Source organism: Pan paniscus, chromosome 9, assembly GCF_029289425.2.
Source record: "Pan paniscus chromosome 9, NHGRI_mPanPan1-v2.0_pri, whole genome shotgun sequence".
Taxonomy (NCBI): domain Eukaryota; kingdom Metazoa; phylum Chordata; class Mammalia; order Primates; family Hominidae; genus Pan; species Pan paniscus.
In genome coordinates this window covers 124,256,668-124,279,055 of record NC_073258.2, presented here as the reverse complement: position 1 = coordinate 124,279,055, position 22,388 = coordinate 124,256,668, and the positions used below count along the sequence as shown (strand labels likewise).

Here is a 22,388-nt window from a genome sequence, read left to right as displayed (position 1 = left end):
AAGTTCCTCCTTCCCTGTCCACAGCCAGGAACGGCCATTTAAAATCCTCAGAGCCAAGATGTGCATTTAGTCTAAAGATCACAGACTACAGGATTAGCCGTGTCGCCCCTTGTCCTTCCCTTAGGAAAGGGAACAGCTGTTCACCCTCCTCCTCCCCAAAGCACTGAGAGACTTGGGACTATTATTAAGTCATCCTCGGCTTCCCCTTCTTCGGGCTGCATCCCACCCCCTTGCCCCATGGGCCTTGTTGTTCCACAACACCTATCGCTCACCCTCCACTCGCTGCACGTTCTCCTATGGCCTCAGAATTCCTGGGCTCCCGGGAAAGACTCTGGCACTGGCCACATCTCTCCAGGGTCTGCCAATGTTTGCCAACCTCCAGGCACGGGCACCCCACCCTCTGGGAGAACAGCTTCCCCCTCTGATCATGATTCAGGATCCTAAGCACACCACGAACCCCAGTCTGGGCAGTGGTTAGAAATGCTAAGGGGTGCCCAGGTTGAGCAGCTCTCGAGTGGGGAGGAACAGAGCAGGCAGGCAGAGCTCCTGAGGGCGTGGCTGCTGTACCAATGAACTCATCGACCTGAACCCCTGCCCCCCAGTCAGCGCAGCCCTCCTGCCATCCTCACTCACCACTGCTGGGCAATCCAGAATCAACCGCCAAAGGGGAGGGGCCTGGAGTACAACCAGATGGGGTCTCCTGCCCCAAAGGAATGAAACTAACGCCAGGCAGGGCTCTGTTTCTCCACCACACCATGTAAGGAGGGAATAAACTCCCAGCCAGAGGCAGTGTCCAGGGAGCAGGCAGACATGGGTGCAGGGTGGGGAGTGCGGGAGGGTCTGTTCTCCGACATCAGGTGCAGTGAAAATGGGCCTTCAATGACTTCCAAGCCAGCCTGCCGGGGGACAGTGGGGCCGGCCCTTCTGGGAAAGGGACCAAGCAGGATATAAGGGCCAGAATCGGCAGGGCCAGAGGGAGGGGGTGCTGAGCACTACAGACAGATCGACACTAGAGGGGAGATAAAAGGACAGAGACAAAAGATGGCTTACTTTTGAGAGGCGCTTGTGAGACTAAGACCATGCATGCAAAGAAGGTATTTGGGAAATGGTGGGGAAGAAGAGGAGAGGAAGAACAAGAAATCAAAAGACAAATTCAAGTGGGAAGCCAGCTCCCATGCCTCCCAGGGGTCCCCAACCCCTTCCCAGGCCCTGGGGGTCCCAGGGTGAAGAGAAGTTTCCTGAAGGAGACCCTGGGCAAAGACATCTCCTGCTCCCCAAAGGACCGAGGGTGGGGAGGACATCTCTGGGGAACCATAATTAGCCCAGGCCCCCCTGGGGCCTATTTTAGGCATATCCATGGGCCAAGGGCCCCGGTACTCAGGGGGCAGTCCTGACATCCTTGGGAGGATGGAAAGGCCCTGCCACCCTCCTCTCTGCCAGGTGAGTACCAAGTGGATTAGTGCAAAGGTAAGGCAGGAAGGATGGCCGGGGAGGAGGTTAAAAATAGCATTCTGCAAGGTTCCCTGAGGACTCTCCCTAGCAGTATAATGTCCCAAATAATGTTCCCTTCTACCCCGGCTCTAGGAACCAAATTTGAAAACGGTAGCAGGAATAAGCAGATGACCCCCTAATGATTCCCAGAGCGTCTCCCCTCCAAATCTAAAAAAAAAAAAAATATGAGCCTCCCTACCTCGCCCAGCCCACCAAGAATGCTTAGCGGGGAAGATATTTAACTAGGGTCTCTCCTGCCTGCCCCGCCTCACCTCACTGGATAATGACTATCTCTGAGCCATCAGGGCTGTTCATCACGTGAGGACCCTCGCAGATGTTCTCCGGCTCACCACCCCAATATCGCTCCCCGCAGCCCCTGACAAGGAGGTACCGCCTCAACGGGGTCCCGCTCACCTTGGAATTCTTGCCGCCGCTCCGGCCGGACTGGGAGGAGCAGCTGCGCTGCACGCCCTGCTCCGGTGTGGACGGGGACTTGTCCGAGGAGTGATCTGAGCCCTTCTCCACCATGGTGTCTCCGTCCTGGTTCTGCGGGGTTGGCGAGCGAGACCGCTTCCGGAGGATGGGCGAGCAGGCCGGCGTGCTGCGGTTGGAGTTACTGGCAGTGCTGCAGCGGCAGATGGAGAGAGGGAGCGGGGTGGAAAGAGAAGGAGGAGGAAAGGCAGGCAGTCAGTGATCGAGGCCAAGGACAAGCCCAAAGGAGCCAGCTCAGGGAGCCAGGTGAGGGGCTGGGGAGAAACCGGGAGAGAGGGGCCCAGGCTGCGGCTTGCCGCACCGTAATACTGCCGTTGGCCACGGGAGGGCAGCAGTGCCCATGTGGACACAGACGCACGAGCCAACGGGCAATCGACATTTAGACATGCATCCGTCCATCCGTCCGTCCAACCCGTTATTGTTTGAGCCCCTATTATATGCCAAAAATTGTCTGGGGCATATAGAATTTAATACCTGAAAGGCTCACTGGAGACCATCCAATACAATCAGCTCATTTTATACATACTGCAAATGCAAAGCTTCTATATTTTGTTCAGATATTTTTGTTCATGAAAATAACAATTACAATCCTATTTTTCACAGCCTTCACATACGCATTATTTCTTAAAACATTCCACCAAGGGAGTAATGGCAAGTACCATAATCCCTATGTTAAAAAATGAAGACCAGTGCCTGACAGAGGGAAGCTAAATGTCCACTGATGAGAGAAACAAAGTGCAGCTCTTCTGATTTGTAACTCACCCACACCGTATTATTTCCTTGTAAGGAAGCCATGTGGGTTCCTGCTTCCTCTGCCCAGGGTAAAGATGCACACAGCCGAAGTTCTCACATTCCATATCCCCATACCCCAACATTTATTCCCAATAAGTACCTTGTACTTCCCACAGGACCAAATCCACTTACATCAAGGCTTATAAGCTGCAAATAAAATATTGACTATTTGATATTTCACTTCTGTTTTCAATGGACTAGAAGAAGAGATGAGAGACAGAAGGGAGAGAGAAACTGAATGCAGTTGAATGTTTGCTTTGCTTCCGAGAGTGGAGAAAGGAAAGAGATGGAGAAAGGGAGAGGCTAAGTAGAAAGTGCCAGCAGAAATGGGAAGGAAAGGAAATGTGAGATTGGAAAGCCAAAGAAGCACGGGGCTGCTGGGGTGTCCTGCCCACATGCTCAGCAGCCTCTCAGCCGGGTCAGGCTTCAGGAACACCCTGGACCCCCCTGCAGGCTGCATCCCAGCCTTCCCTCGGGGAGTGGGGTGCAGGGCTGGGGACACTGTCATTTGCATGAAGATGCAGCTGTGACCTCAGATGTCCCATTGGCCCCATTTGCAATGAAAACCATGCCCCTTTCAGCAAAACCTTCCACCTGGACATCCTTAGCGGAGAGAAAGGCAACAAATCCCAAGAGCCTAAACCAGCAAGTGTGGGCAGGAGGGGAGCTGGGGGCAGGCAGTGCAGTAACTTTTGGAAGGAAACTGATAAAGAAAAAAAAAAGGAGACCAGAGAAAAGGAAGATAAATGTGCCTCAAATATGTATGGAGAAAAGCAAGGCCCAATGTTCCACTTCATCCTAAAACAGAATTTGCATTTAAAATCTCATTTCTAATACTAACAATAATTGTTATTGGGGGAGGCCCAAGATGCCTCTTTCAAAAGAGGCTCTTCCCGTTTTTGCCCCACCCATTCCTTATCCTTACTCTCTAAACTCGTTTGCTACCATAAACTCTGGAGAAAGGAAGGTACATTCCTTTACTTTGGTTAGAGATGCCAGGCCGTGGGGCTGGTGGCAGGCAGATCCATGAGTGCACAACCCCTGGGGAAGCGTGGAGAGCAGGTGCCAACACACGTCTTTCTGGGGTGAGCCTCCTTGCTCTAGGGCCAACTCAAGCCCGTAACCACATATTCCAAGGTTTAAACTGTCTTCTAGGATTATGTTACTAGAACAACGAGGACCTCTACCCTCTAGTCCCAACTATAATAGTTTGCTCAAAAAATAACTAGAGAAGTTGGGAGTGGTGGCATGAGCTGTAATCCCAGCTACTTGGGAGACTGAGGCAGGAGGATCATTTGAGACCACGAGTTTGAGACCAGCCCGGGCAACATGATGAGATCCTGTCTCAAAAAGAACTAGAAAAACGATGACAATCAAGTACATGCCTATCTCAGACACAATGGCCCCCCAGCCGTTGTGTAATTTCCTCACAAATTCCAGACCCTGGAATGGAAAGGAGATTCCTTCATCCTTCCCCAAACCCAGAATCCCTGCTAACTGGCTTCAAGCAAAAGGTTGGCAACACACTCTAACCAGAGGAGAACTGACTCCAACTATCCAAAACCACACGAATCTCACATGAAATGATCAAAGCATGAGAACTCCTCACCGCCCAGCAGCCCCACTTTAGCCCACTCTACACACACCATGCAAAGATCTACACACCTAAAATGCTGCCTTCAACACATCAGCCAATAAACAACTTATACAGTCTCTCTGTGCTCTTAAGGCTGTTGATCATCTGTGCTGTTCTTGGAAACTTCTCCCTGATGACAAGCACCTCTCTTCCACTCCTCTGCCGGTCTCAACTCCTGTCTCAACTCTTGCTACCCAGCCTGCAATTAATCCTTCCCTAAAGGTGAGTCTGTCACCTCCCTGGCCGTCTCCAGCTTTCTCTAACTTCAACCAGGCAGAGACTCCTCTACCTGCTTCCGGCCCTGGTCACAGTCGCTAGCCTGACCCAACAACCTGCTGCCAGGTGGATGCTTCCTCCAGACAATGTCTCATGAGTGCCCCAAACTGAACACAGAGCTGGACATCTTTCCTCCCAGACCTCCTCCCACGACTGCCCATTCTCAATGGCAGTTTCATTACCAGGTTTCTCAGGCTGCAGACCCCTCTCTTCCATCTCACTCCACTAAAAAATGAGTCACTGAATTCCACCAATTCTATTTCTACAAAGCTTTTTACCTCATCCTTCCCTTCCTTCCCCAGGGCCCCAGTTCAGGTTCAAGGAATTCTGCTCACCCTCTTCCAATAAATAGCCGGTTGAGTGGTCTTCTCTGCCTCCTTTTCCTCTTCCTACTCACTCACAGCTGTGTCATTAATCTTTCTAAATACAAGCCCAACATCTTACTGTGTTCTAGTAGCTCCCACATTAAAGTCCCAAATCCTCAAAATGGAATCTAAAGTTCTCTGCTATAAGTAAATGACACCTCTATGCTTTTTCTCTCCTTATATGCTCTTAAAGGGCTTGCATATTCCACACCTATACACTTTCCCCCAATTCCCTTAATATACATGCTCTTTCTCCTGCCTCCAAACTCCCATGCGACGCACTACTTGAGCCTAAAGAGCCCTTGCCCTCTGCATCTCCCTGCTGGAGTCCTGCTCTTTCTTCTTCTTTTTTTTTTTTTTTAATTCTGTTCATTCTTCAAGACCCATTTCAAATCCCACTTGCTCCAAAAAGCTTTTCTAAATCTCCACCTTGGAGCTGACTAAAGCACTGAAAGCACATAGCCTGGTATGAAGGACCTACAAACTCCTGGAGGCTCAGCCCTCTGCACGCCCCACACGACCCAGCAGGGCTCTGTAAGTGGCATGTTTTCCGCTGAACTGAATCCCATCCTAGTGACAGTCTTCATACCCTTGGCTTTACCAATTCCGAATATCAAGATGGCTCCTAAATCTGTACCTACAACCTGCTAATATTCATAAAAATAACTACACATTATTGAGTGTTCATGAGCTCCTGGTGCAGCACCGAGTACTTATTAAATGTTATTTCGTTTAATCCCCCCAACAAACCCATGACGTTGCAAAGAACAGTATTATTAGTCCCATTTTTCAGGTGATATATTTGGATTCTTGACAGATTAAATAATTCACCCAAAGTCACACGGATGGGAGGCAGGGCAAGATTTCAAACTTTCAAACACAGGCCTATCTGATTGTCAAGCTCATTTTCAGAAGCAGGCATTCAATCGTGTTTGTTTGCCCGGTGGATAGAAAGAGGCACAGATGGAAAGACAGTGGGTAGCTGGGTGAGTACAAAGAAAGAAGGAATCAACTTCCTGCCTCCAGGCTTCAATCCATTCTTTCTTTTCCTGTCAAAGTGAACTTTCTAAAAAGAGGATTTGGCATTTTTTTTCATCCTTTTTGATGATTAAAGACCCCTATAATTTCCCACCCTCTGTGGAATAAAACCTGAACTCTAGACTATATGTTCCTCAATTATCTCACTCAGCCTACCTCTGAAAACCCCAACACTGGCTACATTTCCAGTGCACCTCTGCCTCAGCCATCGGGGTCTAACTGAGCTCCTGCCCCAGCCATCGGGCCCTACCTGCGCCCCTGCCCCAGCCATCGGGGCCTACCTGCGCCCCTGCCCCAGCCATCGGGGCCTACCTGCGCCCCTGCCCCAGCCATCGGGGCCTACCTGCGCCCATGCCCCAGCCATCAGGGCCTACCTGCACCTCTGCCTCAGCCATTGGGGTCTGTCTGCAGATCCTTTTGCCATACACACTCACTCTTCCATGTCTCAGCAATCTCTCTCTCTCTCTCTCCCTCCAATTACCTGATGGACATCTACACTTCCAGACTAAGCCCACATATACCCCTTACATGTCCCCACCCAGTGCTCTACCTCCACTCTGATCCTTCTCTATAAAAGAAGAAATATTTGCAGTTCTAGTTCTAACTCAGCAAAGTCAGCACTAAACTTGCTAGAGTCCTGAAACTCTTACCAGTGAACCCATTATCCCATGGATTTGGATGTCCTGCTGAGCAAACAAAACCAATTCCTGAGTATCTTCTAACACCTAACATGCATAACATAACATAAAGTTTCAAACCAACTTTATAATGTGCCATTCATCTGACCCTGCCACCATTATTAATAACAGGATTGCATTATATTTCAAAATCTTAGGATTTAAGAGCTAAAAATAAAAAAGACCTTACATATGCTGTAGGGATGGAAGGAAGACTGGTGTTAGATGGGCTATGGGACTAAGACTCCCTCCCAGAGTTTAGGGTTAGTATATTCAGCTCTCAACTTCACATGTAAGAAACCTGAGTCTAGGGGGGTTAAGTACCTAGACAAGGTGATATGACTTTGGATCTGGCTCTTCAGTTCCACAAATATTTCCTGACCACCTGGCATATGTGAGGCATTCAAGTTCATTTTGGTGAATGAGAAAGGATCTGTGTGCTTGGGACATTTCCAGTCAGGAAGAGCTAGAGGCCTATTCTTCCCGTGTTAATATAATCAGTAGGTGGGATGATAGAAGAGAATAAAGGAAAACAAGAAATGCTGCCTTGAGGATGTGGCACTTGAGCTAGATTCAGAAAATGTGTTGGAGTTAGCCAGGTGAAGGGTATGGGGTTCAAGGAGGGCACGGTAGGAGAGAAGAGAATGTTTGGGGTGGCGGACAGCATGAACAAGGGTGAAAAGGCATAAAATAGCATGGGATATATGGAACATTGACAGAAACCATGAGTCACCAGGTATAACATGCTCAAGCTGATGTTTTAGAGATTCCTGTAATCATCAGCTCTCATTCATAATAGGTCTTCTAAGACCGCCACCAGCCACCTTTAAGCCATGGCAGGGGACCCAGAGGTATTCATTCATTTCCCCATTTCCCCTCTTTTTAAGACCTGCAACACAGACTATTATTGCTCTCCTCCGCTGGTTACCTTGCTAGCAAACAGTGCTCCCTGAAGTCTGATCACAGTATCTCATGCTACCTATGGTTTGATCCTACCTCCTATAGTTAGGTCTAGCTGATGTCCTTGAGAAAAGGGAAGTAGAAAAAGAGGATGAGGACTCTCTTCAGGCTTTCTTCAGTGACTCTCTGCGGCATCCCTGCCCCGACCCTCGCCCCTGACACCCATTGCAGACACGGTGGCCGCTACACCACTTTGCTTGGCTTTCTTCCTCATCCTTATCCCCACTGTGGTCCTGCAGGCACAAGGCAGACCTTGTCAGCAAGCCAGCTCCCTGATCAGCTACCCGTGCATTTTTCAGAATCCTGAGTAGAGCAGAATAGTTAGTTGGTGTTCCGGTGTTCATCACTTGAGTTAACTTGTTTGCCTTCAGAGAAAATCATTTCTGCCCCAGATATTGCAAAATATGTACCTGTCTCTCTGGACCCCGGTGCCTCCACCTGCTTGGACTGCAGCTGCTCCTTCCTGCTGACCTCTGCAGTGCACACCCTGGCTGCCCCAGCCCTGGCGCATTCCCAATCAGACTGTCAGCCCCCCTCCCCACACTTGGACACTGCAATGAAGTGTTGACTTCGTTGTTTCTTCTAAGCCCAGCCCTACAGTGACCTAGATGATCAAATGTATGGCTGTAATCATCTCAGTGCCAGGAGCACTGGTAATGAGAGATACAAACACCTATCTCATAGGACTACTGTGTTAAATGAAATAACCTAAGTAAAATATTTAGCGCAGTGCTTGGTACGCTCCATAAATATTTTTGAGCTGCTGCTATTATTAAGAAGGCTCTTGGCTGGGTGCCGTGGCTCACACCTGTAATCCCAGAATTTTGGGAGGCTGAGGCAGGCAGATCACTTGAGATCAGGAGTTTGAGACCAGCCTGACCAACATGGTGAAACACCATCTCTACTGAAATACAAAAATAAGCTGGGCGTGGTGGTGCACACCTGTAATCCCAGCTACTCAGGAGGCTTAGGCAAGACAATCAGTTGAACCCAGGAGGTGGAGGTTTCAGGGAGTTGAGATTGTGCTACTGCACTCTAGCCTGGGTGACACAGCAAGACTCCATCTCAAAAAAAAAAAAAAAGAAAAGAAAAGAAAAAAAATAAGACTCTTGTTCCTCTCTGTAAAATGTGGAGTAAATATCCTTGTCCACTTTCCTCAGAGGTGTTGATGTTCCCAAGTCTCACTTCCCACAGTAGGAACCAGGAACACAAAGGATGCTTCCTTAATGTGCAGAATCCCAGCCTTAACCTGATACCACCCCCACCAATAAATGAAAATTTCCAGTGGATGGCCTCAGGAATCTGCATTTCAAAATAAGTATCACGGCTGATTCTGAAGCACTCTGAAGTTTGAGAACCACTACGCTCCCAAGAAACTATCTCTTAAGTATCAAGGAGTGAGTGACATATCTGCCAAAAGTGACAGAGACCTGTTTACAACTCCGGGTATAACAGCTGTGCAGTGTCCACCAGGTAGGTGGACCTGCTGGAATAGTAAAATCATTTGAGCTTGTCATAGGAATTGCTAATGTGGAAGAATCTGACATGGAGATGATCAGGTGTAGGCAGAACCCGATGGGACATCATCTTTTGATGTAGGAGCCTAACAATTACCATTGGCGCGAAGGCCCACAGCCATATCACAAGCACCTCCTCTGTCCTTGCCATTTGTAGCATGGGGTAAACGCTGATGACTAGTCCCTAATTCCTAAGAGAAGACTACCCTGTTATCCAGTTACACACGTCCTATCCTCATGCTGATTCCAAAGTTTCATTAATAATCTTTCTCAGTTCTTTATAATGCCACTGCAAATATCCATACAAATTAGCCAACTCCCCTTCGAATTTTCCCACAGCACACGCTCAAGTGGCTGAGAGAGGAGAGCCACAGGTGTATTTGTATAACATTTGCATGAAATTTACATGCTGCCTGCAAATGCCTCCATTTGCAGGTCTGCCCCACTAAACCAGTTCCAAATTCAGAGTCTACAAGGACTCCATGAAGATGGTTATTCTTTCTGTACTATCACTAGTCACTTGCTAGAGTCTACATTCTGTGCCCATGTCACGACAGGTGGGAAGGGCAGACCCAACCAGAACCTTGTAGAGGGGAGTGAAAAGCCCAAATCACAAATACCAGCAGGGCCCCCAATTCCCCTTGGATCCTCCTCCTTAGATAGCAAACTACCAAGTCACTAGTAGTGACCTGGTAAGGCTTGCTTCACTCCTTGTCATAACCCCCTGAAGTTCCTGGTCTCAGCTCCTTTTACTCATGAAAATAAACCCACAGTCCCAAGTTCCCAGAAGATTTGGCTGGTTCAGAGAAAGAGCTGAAAGGGCCTTTCAGGTCCAACCCTCTCACTGCTATGAATATAAAAGGTCCAGAGAGATGACACGACTGTCCACCAAGGAGTTAACAGACAGCAGGATGGTTCTTCCCCTTCACAGCTCAGACTCAGGTGCCTAACAGTGCCAATCTCAGTGCCTCCCCTTCCCCACACACACACTTTTCAGGATGCTGGATGGGACTGGGGTTCAAAAGGATAAGACCTGCACTGTTCTAAGAGAAGCTCCCTGTGACCACGCATGGAACCTGCTCTCTGTGTGCCTATCGCTGGCATCTAAGCCTGGTGATAACTGCCACCGGGTCCAGTTCCCTTTCTAGGGGAGAAAATCAAGCTGTGATTACCTGTTTGAAAGAAGGGACCAGAACAGCTTTGAGAAGAGTTGCTTTTTTTTCCCTACAGCATAGAAGTTCTCTTCCCAAACTTACACTAAAGCAGAGTCTCAGACTGGTCCAGGCGTGCCACACTTTGGCCTAGATTTAGCAGCAGGTTGCATTTCAGCAAGGGACAGAAAGGGAAAGGGCTCCCAAGCTAACGCCTTTCTTCCCTGTCACAGTTCCTACAAATGCCATCTGCAGATCTGACACAGAATGGGCCTTCCCTACCCGCTGCAAGGGCAACATCTTGACAGAAATGAACCTCTTGTCCCCTCTCCTCCGTTTGGGAAAGTTGTGGAGATTCCTGGAGGCCTTTCCAAATTGGGATCTTGGGTGAAGTATACAAGGTGTTCAGGGACAGGGTCTGCCCGAAATTTGGACCAAAGGTGGAACTGGACTGTTGCCAGGTTCAGACCACTGGTAGAGACACCTTACAAATGGAAGCCTGACAATTCTCCAGGCTCATGAACCAGCTACTGTGGGCCATCCAAACATTCACTCAGCGTCCACACGGCCCATGCCCCTACCTCCTTCTGCACTCCGCCCCTCACATGCCCTATCTCTGTAAATACTGTGTAGATAATTCAGGGCACTTCCTATGGGCAACAAGCCCCACTTACTGATTCCTCCTTCCCTGTCTTGTATAAATATTTCAGTTAAAAAAAAACCCAAAACTTTAAAAAATTTTTACAAAGAAATTTAAAGATGGGACAGCCCATCCAAAACATTTGCAGCCAGCTGACTAATTTAATACCTAGAAATAGTCTCATTAGGGATCTCCTCAAGCCTGGAAGGAATTACTTGGTACAAGGGAAAGTCTGAGCACTGACTTTGGTTGTTGATGAATTTATTAACTGACTAATTAACATAAGGGCAAAGTTCATGGAAAGTTTTTGGCGAAGTAGAGAAAAGTAGCACTTCAGTTACCCTTCCAGCGGTATTCTCAGTCCAGAGAGGTGATAGGAAGAGCTGGACCTGGGCAAAGGTTGTTTGCCTTTCCTGCTCAGGCAAGGAGAAGAGGTCCTTCATCACCATGGCTGGAGTCTCCATCCATCCCACTCCCCCCTGCTGCCTGGCTTTCCTGCAGCTTCTGTTCAGTCCAGAGTTTGGAATTCAATCCAGGAACAGGCATGACAAACACTATTTTTCATTTCCATGGAGACAAGGCCCTGCAATAGAACCAGGACTCCATGCCCGAAATGACAAAACAGTCTGACCCATTTTTCCCCCTTCCTACAAAAACAAAATAAGTTTGTTTGGGTCCTGCCAGAGCCAAGGAGAAAAAAGCAAGAGTTCCTGTTATCTCAAAAGATATTTCAAAGAGGAACAAATTATAACCATCTTTGAAAACACTGATAATGCTACAGAACCAGTGTCAGAAATCAGACATAAATCACTTTACCCAAAGGGCTCATCTGCAGTAAATCCATCTGCTTCCTCCTCCGAAGCTGCTGGGGAAAAGGTTCATATCCCCTAAGAGAAGGATTTAATGACCAGCTATCCAACTTCTTATAGAATCCAACTATTTCCTCAACTTCTCTTGCACCATTTCCTCCCTCATTTTATTCTAGCCTCCCTGGACCTTTCTCTTTCTTGAACAAACCCAGTTCACCTAGGATATTGGCACTTGTTGGTCCCACCGCCTGGAACTCTTACTCTAAAATTTTGAACGCTGGTTCCTTTTCAGCCTTCAGATCAAAGCTCAAATGTAACCTCCTCAGAGCAGACTTTCTTGAAGGGCCACTCCATATAAAGTGGCCTTCCTAACCCCAGGCAATCATTACCACGTGGCCCTGTTTCTTTTCATTGCCCTTATAGGAGCGGAAATTGTCTTGTTTTGTTGTTGTTTTTTCGTTGCTTACCACCAGGCTGAGCACTCCATGGGGGCTGGGGCCACGTCTATGTGTGCTTCCCCAGTACCTCCAGCAAAATGACTGGCACATACTGGGGATGCAGATATATAGTCCATGAATTTTAAAAAGTGGGATCTTCTTTCCTTTTTTTTTTTTTTTTCTTTTGAGATGGAGTCTCGCTCTGTCGCCCAGGCTGGAGTGCAGTGGCACGATCTCGGCTCACTGCAAGCTCTGCCTCCTGAGTTCACACCATTCTCCTGCCTCAGCCTCCCGAGTAGCTGGGACTACAGGCGCCCGCCACCACGCCCGGCTAATTTTTTGTATTTTTAGTAGAGACGGGGTTTCACCACGTTAGCCAGGATGGTCTCGATCTCCTGACCTCGTGATCTGCCCGCCTCGGCCTCCCAAAGTGCTGGGATTACAGGCGTGAGCCACCGCGCCCGGCCAAAAAGTGGGATCTTCTTAAAGCCATTCATTCCATCGTCCAGCCACTCTGATAGACATGTCTTTCTAAAGCTGGCCCCAAATCTGCCTTTTTAAAAAGGCCAGCCTTTAAGTCCTTTTTCTAGCTCTTGGGTCCATGAAAACTAAAATATGACATCACTTCCAGACTCTCTGCTAGCCTTGTCACTCTGTCTAGACATCAGGGTACCTGATTTTAAAATCCTGAGCTGATTGGTGCCCTTGAGAAAATCACTTTTTCTTTCTGTGCACCTGTGTTTTTAGTCTGTTGCACTATCACAACCTATTTTCCTGGAGTGAGAATCCTTTAAAGAATAAACCTAATTAGACCATGCATCCCAAAAGTAAAGAGCTTCCTATAATTGCTCATGGAGTGAAACAGGATTAGCAGTGAAATGTGAATTCCCAGTTAAGAAACTGAATCCTGTTCCTAAATTCAGTCCTTTCCACATGGCAAAGACACGGGATGAGAGTACAGATTGTGGCTAGGCATATATTCAGCTAGTTCCTACATCCACAGGGCTGGGACAATAAAGACTTAAGATAAAGCAGAAGATACTAAAATCAAACATAAGAACTTACTGCTGTTGTACAATTTCCTTTTCCTGAGATTGTTCACAACAGAACAAACGCCTAACATTTAGGGGACAGTCCTGCTGGGTTCACAGGCTGGGTGTTGGCTGAGCTGATCTACAATAGTCTGTAGTTTGGAAGGAGCGCATAGTGGTCATGTAATCCATCCTCCCACTGGGTGCAGGGCTCCCTCTGCAATGGCCCTGACAACAGCCACCAGGCCTCTGCTTCAGATCTCCACTGACAGAGCTCCCACTGGCCAGCTGCTTACACGTTAATGGCACTCTTACGTGCCACAGTCCTCATTCCTCCATGACTCTCAGCGATCATTATCTGTCCAAACCTCTTTGATTTTAATAGTCTTTAGAAATTAACCTAACCTTGCTGATTCAATGTCATTAAGCAAGAATCTTTGGAGCACCTCTAACTTTGTATTACATACTCATCCTGAGGGCCCAATAGGACAGCAACAGTGTCACGGTTGTTTGTATCCACATGATATTAAATGTGATATTGGGCACACAGTAAGAACTTAATACTTTTAAAATTGCCTCTATGGCCAGTTGCAGTGGCTCATGCCTGTAATCCCAGCACTTTGGGAGGCCGAGGTGGGAAGATTGCTTGAGGCCAGGACTTTGAGGCCAGGCTGGGCAACATAGCAAGACCTCGTCCCTAAAAAAAAAAAAAAAAAAGAATTAGCCAGGCGTGGTGGCAGATGCCTGTAGTCCCAGCTGTTCAGAGGTTGGGGCGGGAAGATCACCTGAGACCAGGAATTCAAGGTTGCAGTAAGCTATGGTCACACCACTACACTTCAGCCTAGTCAACAGAGTGAGATCCTTTCTCAAAATAAAATAAAATATGAAATTACATTAATAAAAGTATATAATAAACTTGCCTCTAACAATCTCAGTCAACTCTTAAGTACAATCCCACCCAAAGTATTTCAGAAGCCTAAATGTTCAAGGGAATAGAACCTTGTGAAAGCAGAAAGGCGCTAAACTCTCCCAGGAAGCCCCTTCCTGAAAAGAGATTTCCAATCCACTGGGAGGCAAAGACCACTGGAACAAGGCAAGGAGTTCAACTGAATAGAACTTCCAGCTTCTCCTGTGTTTGCTCATCAAGGACCCCTCCCCCATCCTCAGCAAGAGAAATGCTGCTACTAAAACCAAAAGGAATTCCTGCAGGATCCATCCATCCACCCATCAAACAGTTGGTGAGGACCATGTTCTATGCCCATGCCAGGTAAAGGTTTAGGCATTGGGGATACTGTCCCTGACTCTAAGAAACTCACAGTCTGATGGGAGAGACAGACATGTAATGAACTAACACTTTACAGTATCTCCCATCACCGCTCGTCAAGGGAGACAGGCCAGGAAACTGAGGAATAGCCCCCAGGAGTTAGGTGGCCTTCCTGACTCAGGCCTTCCTCATGTCTGATCTGGGGACAAACCACTCCTCTCTGAGCTTCCGCTTTTATTATGCAAGAACTAGAGTGGATGCTGTCTAACCCCCATGAGGACATGGAGGAGGATGACAAAGAACATATAAAGAATACACTATGAAGTACTGAGAGCAGTAGCATCTCTGAGACAGAAGGATTCAGATCTAAATTAGGCAAAGCATCCAGAAACAAAATCCAGGCAGTCTGGGCCCACAGTTAACTCAGCATCACCAGCCTTTTCTCTGGCCAGGGCCACATCACCTCAGTGCCAGAGGTTGCTATGGTACTGTCAGGTCAATGTTCCTCGAGAGGCAGTCAGACTAAGGCTGTGCAGGTGGGGGAGAAGTTGTGACATGCCACGTGTCCTGCCCCTCACCTCACTGGCCTACCAGGATGGCTAATCTCTGCCTGACCGCTGGGATTCAAACCTGGTTCTGATTTATTTTCCTGCTATAACTCAAATCGAAGCATACCGAAGAATGACCACATGTTAAAGTCAGAAATTTTAGAATAGAGAAAACTGTAAGAGGTCAGTCCCGCTGCTGGCTTCAATCAGATGCCCGTCAACCAAGAGAGGCTTTAGTCTAATTTAAAATACATTCAGGGTACGAAATCCCAGGGCTTTCCCTTGCCACCCTTCTCATTGTCTCCTGCTATCATCAGGAAGTTATTTATGATTTTAAAAAGAAAAAGCCCAGCCTGGGCAATATAGTAAGAGTTGGTCTCTACTATACTTTTAAGAAAATTAAAAAATGTTCTTAAAATTAGCCAGGTGTGGTGGTTCACACTCTGTAATCCCAGCTACTTGGGAGGCTGAGGTGGGAGGATTGCTTGAGCCCTGGAGACAGAGGTTGCAGTGAGCTGACATCATGCCACTGCACTCCAGCGTGCGTGACAGAGTGAGGCCTTGCCTCAAAAAAAAGAAAAAACCCTCTGTTATATTGTACTTAATCCCATTTTCTTTTATTCCAGCTATCCCGGACTGCAGGTCAGTTCATCAGTTATAATCCCTCCCTCTGTTCCTATCCTCCTTTCTTTGAGTGAAACAATTCTACTTCCTTAAACCTATTCTCTGAAGTTAAAAATCACTTCTCCTACAACATCCCCACCCAGTCTTTACCTCTCAAGGGCCAGTCACTAATTGATGTGTAACTCATTGCACCTTGGGACAGCTCTGATAGATTTTATTTTAAGCTCAAACTGTTTCCTGTGGCTTCCTACCAGAGGTCCTATCCTACTCCCTTGTGAGCCATAGAACAAATCTAATTTCTCCTCCACGTGACATTTTCACGTGGCTCTCATGCCTTCTCGGCACCTGCTGGACTCTCGCATTAACATGGCAATGGCTCCCTCAGCCAGCGACTGGGCTCCTTCTCCTCTGAACGGAGTCCGGGTGATCTCAACTTTCTTAACTGTGAAGCCCAGACAGAGTTGTAATACTGCAGAGAAGTGGCCTGAGCCACTCAGAATAGAGCAGAATCATCACTTCACCTGCTTTGGGAATCACAATGCAAACATATATTTTCAGTCATTTTCTGAATCAAAAGAATCAAGAAATTGCTCACTGTTCCTTTAGGAGTCTCTGGGTATAGTGCTTCAACCTTCTCCTGTAGGCTAAGTGGGGGTGCATATCCCTCCAAGAAGCAAACACCCCCACCACTTCCCCCAATGAGACAAATCCAAGTTTCGGCAGAAGGATGAACAATTTTACCCCAACTCAGGTTACACTAAAATTCTGAGTGTTTATATGAGGATCTCTAGGCCAGATGCAAAACTACAGACCTTAAGAGTCTCTTATCTGGACGCAAGAATAGTGTTTGCATTTTTAAGTGGCTGAAAAACATCTGGAGAATATTTTGTGACATGAGAAAATCATAGGAAATCCACATTTCAGAGTCCATAAATAAAGTTTTATTGGGAACACAGCCATGCTCGTCCGTTCATAAATTGTCCACGACTGCTTCTACTGTGCAAAGCAGAATTGAGTAGCTGAGACAGCCCGGCCCACAAGGCCTCCAGTATTGACTGTCTGGCCCTGTACCAAAACAGTCTGCTGGCCTCTGGTCTAAGCAGAAAAGACCTTGAAAAGGTCAAGGGGAGGGTGCCTGCGTCCCAACCATTGGGAGAAAGGGCTGCAGGCTTGCTCCTGTCAGCAGAAGAAATCTGTAGGGCCAGAAAAGAGAGAAGCAGGGAGGGGGCGTGGGAGGTGTTTAGTCTTAGGCTTTAAAAAAAATTATTATTAAATAGAGGCAGGGTCTCGCGATGTTGCCCAGGCTGGTCTTGAACTCCTAGGCTCAAGCGATCCTCCCACCTCAGATCTCAAAGTGCTGGGATTACAGGCATGAGCCAGCACACCCAGCCAGGAGTTTTTCTTCTAGGTGATGACAGCTTTTATTCCTTCATTCTTTCCACAAGTGATTGTTTTGCAGTTGCTTAAATGCCTACAGAGGTAACCGGACTAGCTGATTCTCCACTCCCTACCCACCCCCAATCCTCACGGGGCACTACTTTTTAATCATGGCCTTGACATTATCAATCTCCTGCTACGGGTGGCTCCCAAAATCATCCCTTTCCCTTACCCTTCTTCCAAGGCCAGCTTTTTTCATCTTGGTTCCAAACTTCTCTAACCTGCCGAGTGCTATCCAAGGCAAAGGCTAGAAATATGACCACCATTCAAGGTCAGCTGCAGAGGGAGGAGAGGCAGGAGGTAGAGGAGCGAGGGGGTCTCCCCGGAGCACAGTGTGCTAGCAAGTATCAGAGAAGAGGCAAAGATGGCTTTCTCTAGCCCTGCCTGAGCTCTTGGCTGAGGCCCCGGGGACAGAGCAAGCTCCAAGTCCTCCCCCAGCCCTCTACTTCCTAAATCAAGCAAATAACTAACAATGCAAGGAGGTGTGGGGGAGTAAGGCCCAGCCACTGGGTAGCTATTTTCTCAAAATACATGGCAAATCTCTGCGCCAAATGCTGGCTAAGCCAAAGAATAAACAAATCCTTTTATTTCTCTGAGATGAGAGCTATCAACTTCCCCTTTCATCCTCTCCTTCTGCTGGCCAGATCCATCTGTCCCATGGCCCTCTCCCTGTGGGATAAGCAGTGTCTGTCCATATCTTCCTGACCACAGCTCTGGCCAGCTCCTACCCCCGCCGGAGGCACTGCGGAGGGAAGCCAGCAGGTGGAGAACAGGAGCACATGGCCTGTCCACACCTCCCCCAGAAGCTCTCAGCCAGTTCTCCATGATGCATTGTGCCACTAATTCATTCCTCTGCCCTCCTTTCTCCAAGTTAGAGGGCACTGAATTAAGTCTTGCTGGACAAGGAGACCATCATCACCCTCAACCCAGCCTGTCTCTCCAGCCCACCCCAGGGCCACCCCTCCGTGATCCAGAGCTCAGCTCAAGCAGTGCTACTATAGAGGAGAAAAGAAAAGGCTAGGGAGGGAAAAGAAGGTGGCATCTCTGCAGCATGATGTCACACTGGCTGCTTTCGGATCCCCAGAACAGAAAACAGAAGCAAACAACATGGACTCCGGATTTACTCTGCCTTGAAAGGTTTGTGTTCTTGGCAGCTCTGAGCAGCCTGCGTCAGATGAGAAAAGCACACAACCAGAAAGACAGGTCTTCACCACAGCCCCCAGGGCCCCATTCTGACCCCAGGACAGAGCCACCGCTTCCAAAAAATCCCACGAGGTAACAAAGATACACACACACACACACACACACACACGCACACACACACCAGGCGTCAGCACGAGTTAGCACTAACCTGGAAGCCATTAGGTAGGAACAGTAGCAGAGTGCAGTGCAGAGAGGAACTCATTCATTCATGCATTGGGCAGTGGGGGGCGGGGGCGGGGAGCGGGGGCCCTGAGGAGGCTGGAGGGCACTCACCTCCATGACCATCCCAAAGCCCTGTTTCTAACGGGGGAGGGGACTCGGGCCAGGGCTCTCAGAAGCTGGGGGCGCTTCTTTGCTCTGCTGTTTCACACCGCTGTGGCATTTTAAGCATGACTCCCCTTTATTTCCCTCTCCCCCACCTCCCTCTGCTGCTGTTATTTGGTGTGGTCGTGCCGCCTTACAGAAGTCCCTCTCTCTCTCTGCCTGGCTCCCTTTCTCTCTCTCCCTCTGACTCCCTCACAGACAGCTGTTCTGAGCTCAGGCACGCACGCGCACAGGCGCACAGACACACTCAGACACGCACCCCTCTTGCGCGCAGACACGCACACGCGCACACACGCACACACGTCCCCTGCCGGTTTACATAATGCAACTCTTTGGTGCAGTCAGCTTGCCGGCGCCCAATTATTCATGCCAGCGTGGAGGACAGAGCCGCTGGGGCTGCGGGGGGGGTATTTCCTCTTCACCCTCAATCCGACAAAATACAAGACCATGTTCCCCGGAGACTCTGCTCCCTTCGCTGCCACCAATTATTTCCCAGGTGCTGCCCACTAGGTCGACCTGTATCAAGGAGGTGACACTAAATAAAAACACAGGTGCCTGGCTCTAAAGAGAGTCGTGCATCCTTCAAAGGATGACGGCTCTCTCACGGCCCGAGGCCTGGGAGTAGAGGAAGAGAGGAGGCCAGCACTGAAACCATAATCCGCAAGAAAAGATGGCCGAGGGCCTCTTCAGTGTAGCTGCTCCCAGACTTCCAGGATGCTCGCTTCTCCGGCAGGTCAGGCTCTCACAGACGGCAAGAGTAACACTCAGGGAAAGCACTTACATTCGTGGCAAAGCAGAGTCGCCAGGGTCTTCTAATTCTAAGCTGCACCTCTTAGAAGTGTTTTTTTTTTCTCTGTCCATTCACCGAAATGCAGTATTAGTACTCAGACAGCCCCCAGAGGAAAGTTCTGGCAGTGCGAGGTATTCTATTCAGCAACGATATTAATAATATTTTGAAAGTCATTCATGACTTACAAAGCATTTTGCCTACATTCAATCATTTCATTCCCACCACAATCACCTAAATACTGACCTGTTTAGTGGATCTGGAAACTGAGTCCTGGAAAAGTGAAGGTCCCATGCAAGAAAGAGGCAGAGCTGGGAATCCAGATCACCTGCCTCTAGACCCATGGCGATTAACTAATTGCCTCACACCCCAACTATTTGAGAACCACTGTCATCTCTTGAGGCATGTAGCACAAAACCGACAACACTAACAATGATGATGGTTAGCTCAATGCCTGGGAAACTTTAATCCCCTAAGAATCTTCTTCACCCACAGATTCTGATAGAGCAGGTCTAGGGGACCACCCAAAAGTCAGCCTTTCTAACAAACCCCCAGGCGATGCCCACGTTGCTATTCCGGGACCACCCTGAACAGCAAATGTTTGGCTTATGCATTCTCATGCTTTGAATCTTCCAAAAAGACAGTTTTGTCTGTCCACTGCAGCTGCATAGGAAAACATGCTGAAGGTGAATAGTAATTATAATCCATTGATGTCACCTGCATCCTGCTCTAACTCATGCTGAGAGCTCATATTTCTTGGGCATCTGTTGGCAAAATGTCTCATTCCGGGAGGGCCAGCCCCTGCAGGCTCATCATGAAAAGTCTTTCCAAGATTGCTTCTGTCTGCAGCCCGTTGATAGAACAGCAGCCGCACAGTATCTGGGAAGCAGATAGTTCTGGGCTGTCTGGCCCTGCCTCCGTTACCTAGAGGAATCCCAGCTCCAAAGAAAGGTATATTGGCAATGCCCCGATTTCAGCCTCCCTCCTTGTCTGGCTCAAGTCCGACTTCTTCTGAAATGCCTTTCTGGCTCTTCTCTGTTAATCCACGGAAAGATCTTGGACTAGAGTCAGATCTGAAACCAAAACTGAGTTGCATTGCTTGCTGGTCACCCACGTACTCTTATCTCAAACTCAGTTTCTTCATCTGAAAATGCTAATACTACATATTTCCTCCTTTGTACTGTTGAAAAGATGATGAAGTCAAAAAAGCATGTGAAAGCACCCCAGAACGGTTGGGTACCTCTCCTGCCCCTGCCCTTACAGTATACATTTAGAACTTAATTGCAGATTCTGTTGTCCTCTGTTGGTTTTACATCCCTGAGAAGATCGTAGGCTATTTTTTCTTTCATGTCCCTCCAGCATGTAGGACTACTGGGTACACACATATTCAGTAAATATCTTTGGGCTGGGCATGGTGGCTCATGCCTGTAATCTCAGCAGTTTGGGAGGGAGAGGCGGGTGGATCACTTGAGCTCAGGAGTTTTAGACCAGCCTGGCCAACGTGGTGAAACCCCATCTCTACTAAAAATACAAAAATTAGCCAGGCATAGTGGCACACACTTGTAATCCCAGCTACTCGGGAGGCTGAGGCAGGAGAATCTCTTGAATCTAGGAGGCAGAGGTTGCTGTGAGCCATGATCGCACCACTGCACTCCAGCCTGGGCGACAGAGCAAGACTCTGCATTAAAAAAAAAAAAAAAAAAAAAAAAGTTGCACTGAATGTCCTTTCCTCCATTAAGGCATAGACACAGGGGTTGGTGGAATCTAGTGGCCAGAGTCCTAGTCCTAACTTCCCCACTCACTTACTATGTAACTTTGAACAAGTTGTGCTAATTTTGAGGGGACTTTACTTCTTCCACTACAAAATGTACAGCTGTATATGGGCTTACATTGTTAGTATTTTCATGGTTTATATTAAATACAATGGGTTAAAACCATATGTCAGGGACCAGACAAATACAACTTCAAATGTTAGTCCTATCAATTACTTCTTCTGTGCTCTTTGAAAAGTTAGCTTCACTAAGTTTCTGATCTTTCAATCTTAATGGAACATGTGAGGATTAAATGATGTAAATACATGCAACCTGCTTCTCACTGCATCTGACATATAGTATGTATCTGTCCAGTAAACTAAAGCTACTATAATCAATATTGGTCAAAAACAATAGCTACTGTTGAAAAACACAGTGAAAAATATTTTCTAGTGGTGAGACAGATATTCAGAAGCCTTGAGTTTGGATACAAGAAAGAACTCAGTTCCTTAAGATACACGAAGTATGTGCGTGGTATTTCTTCAGTCACCAAAATGTTATTTGCCTGCTACCCTCAAAATGGACACATTAAATAATAGAAAAGTAACAAAACAAGTGAATCAGGGAATCTGGACTGTGTCTACTGTTACAGAATACAAGGCTTTCATGATGAGAAGCGCTTCACTTGAGCTACAATAAAACCAAAACTATCCTGATGATAGCAAAAGAGTACTATTTATGTGCAGTGCAATTTGCTAAACCCCTGACAAGAATTATTTCATTGAATTATATCAACAGTATATGAAATGGATACTACTTATTATTCCCATTTCTCAGACGACAAAACGAAGAGGTAGAAAGTTTAATAACTTGCCTATAGTACATGGTTATTAAGTAGTAGAGCCTGTATCTGAAACCCCATCTGCCTTACCCGAGTCCTACTCTGAACGATTACATTGCGTGTGAAAAGAAGGGGCTACTGACATGCCATTAGGAAGGCATGGACCTTTTTGTCCTAACGGTGTTTATAATTTCCCATAGAGGCACTCATAGTTTCTGCCCTTGTCCTTCTTGAAAGGACAGCACAAACTCTGGGGTGACCAGCTGATCCAAGAGCAGGTACATGCTGCAATCCTAA

The 22,388-nt window shown here is 47.7% G+C and overlaps 1 protein-coding gene across 20 annotated transcripts in view; it reads right to left on the bottom strand.

The window, feature by feature from the left end:
* GRAMD1B (GRAM domain containing 1B) overlaps positions 1 to 22,388 on the bottom strand; it is a 270,435-nt gene that overhangs the window by 50,888 nt on the left and 197,159 nt on the right. For 17 of the 20 annotated variants that reach the window (XM_063608847.1, XM_008973380.5, XM_057299276.2 and 14 more), the window contains one exon: positions 1,906 to 2,116. In XM_063608847.1, coding sequence (XP_063464917.1) covers positions 1,906 to 2,116 — 211 coding nt within the window. Of the gene's footprint in view, positions 1 to 1,905; positions 2,117 to 18,536; positions 18,926 to 19,493; positions 20,932 to 22,388 lie in introns of those variants that run through there. The other 3 variants (XM_063608850.1, XM_034933930.3, XM_008973382.4) reach the window with 3 other exon arrangements.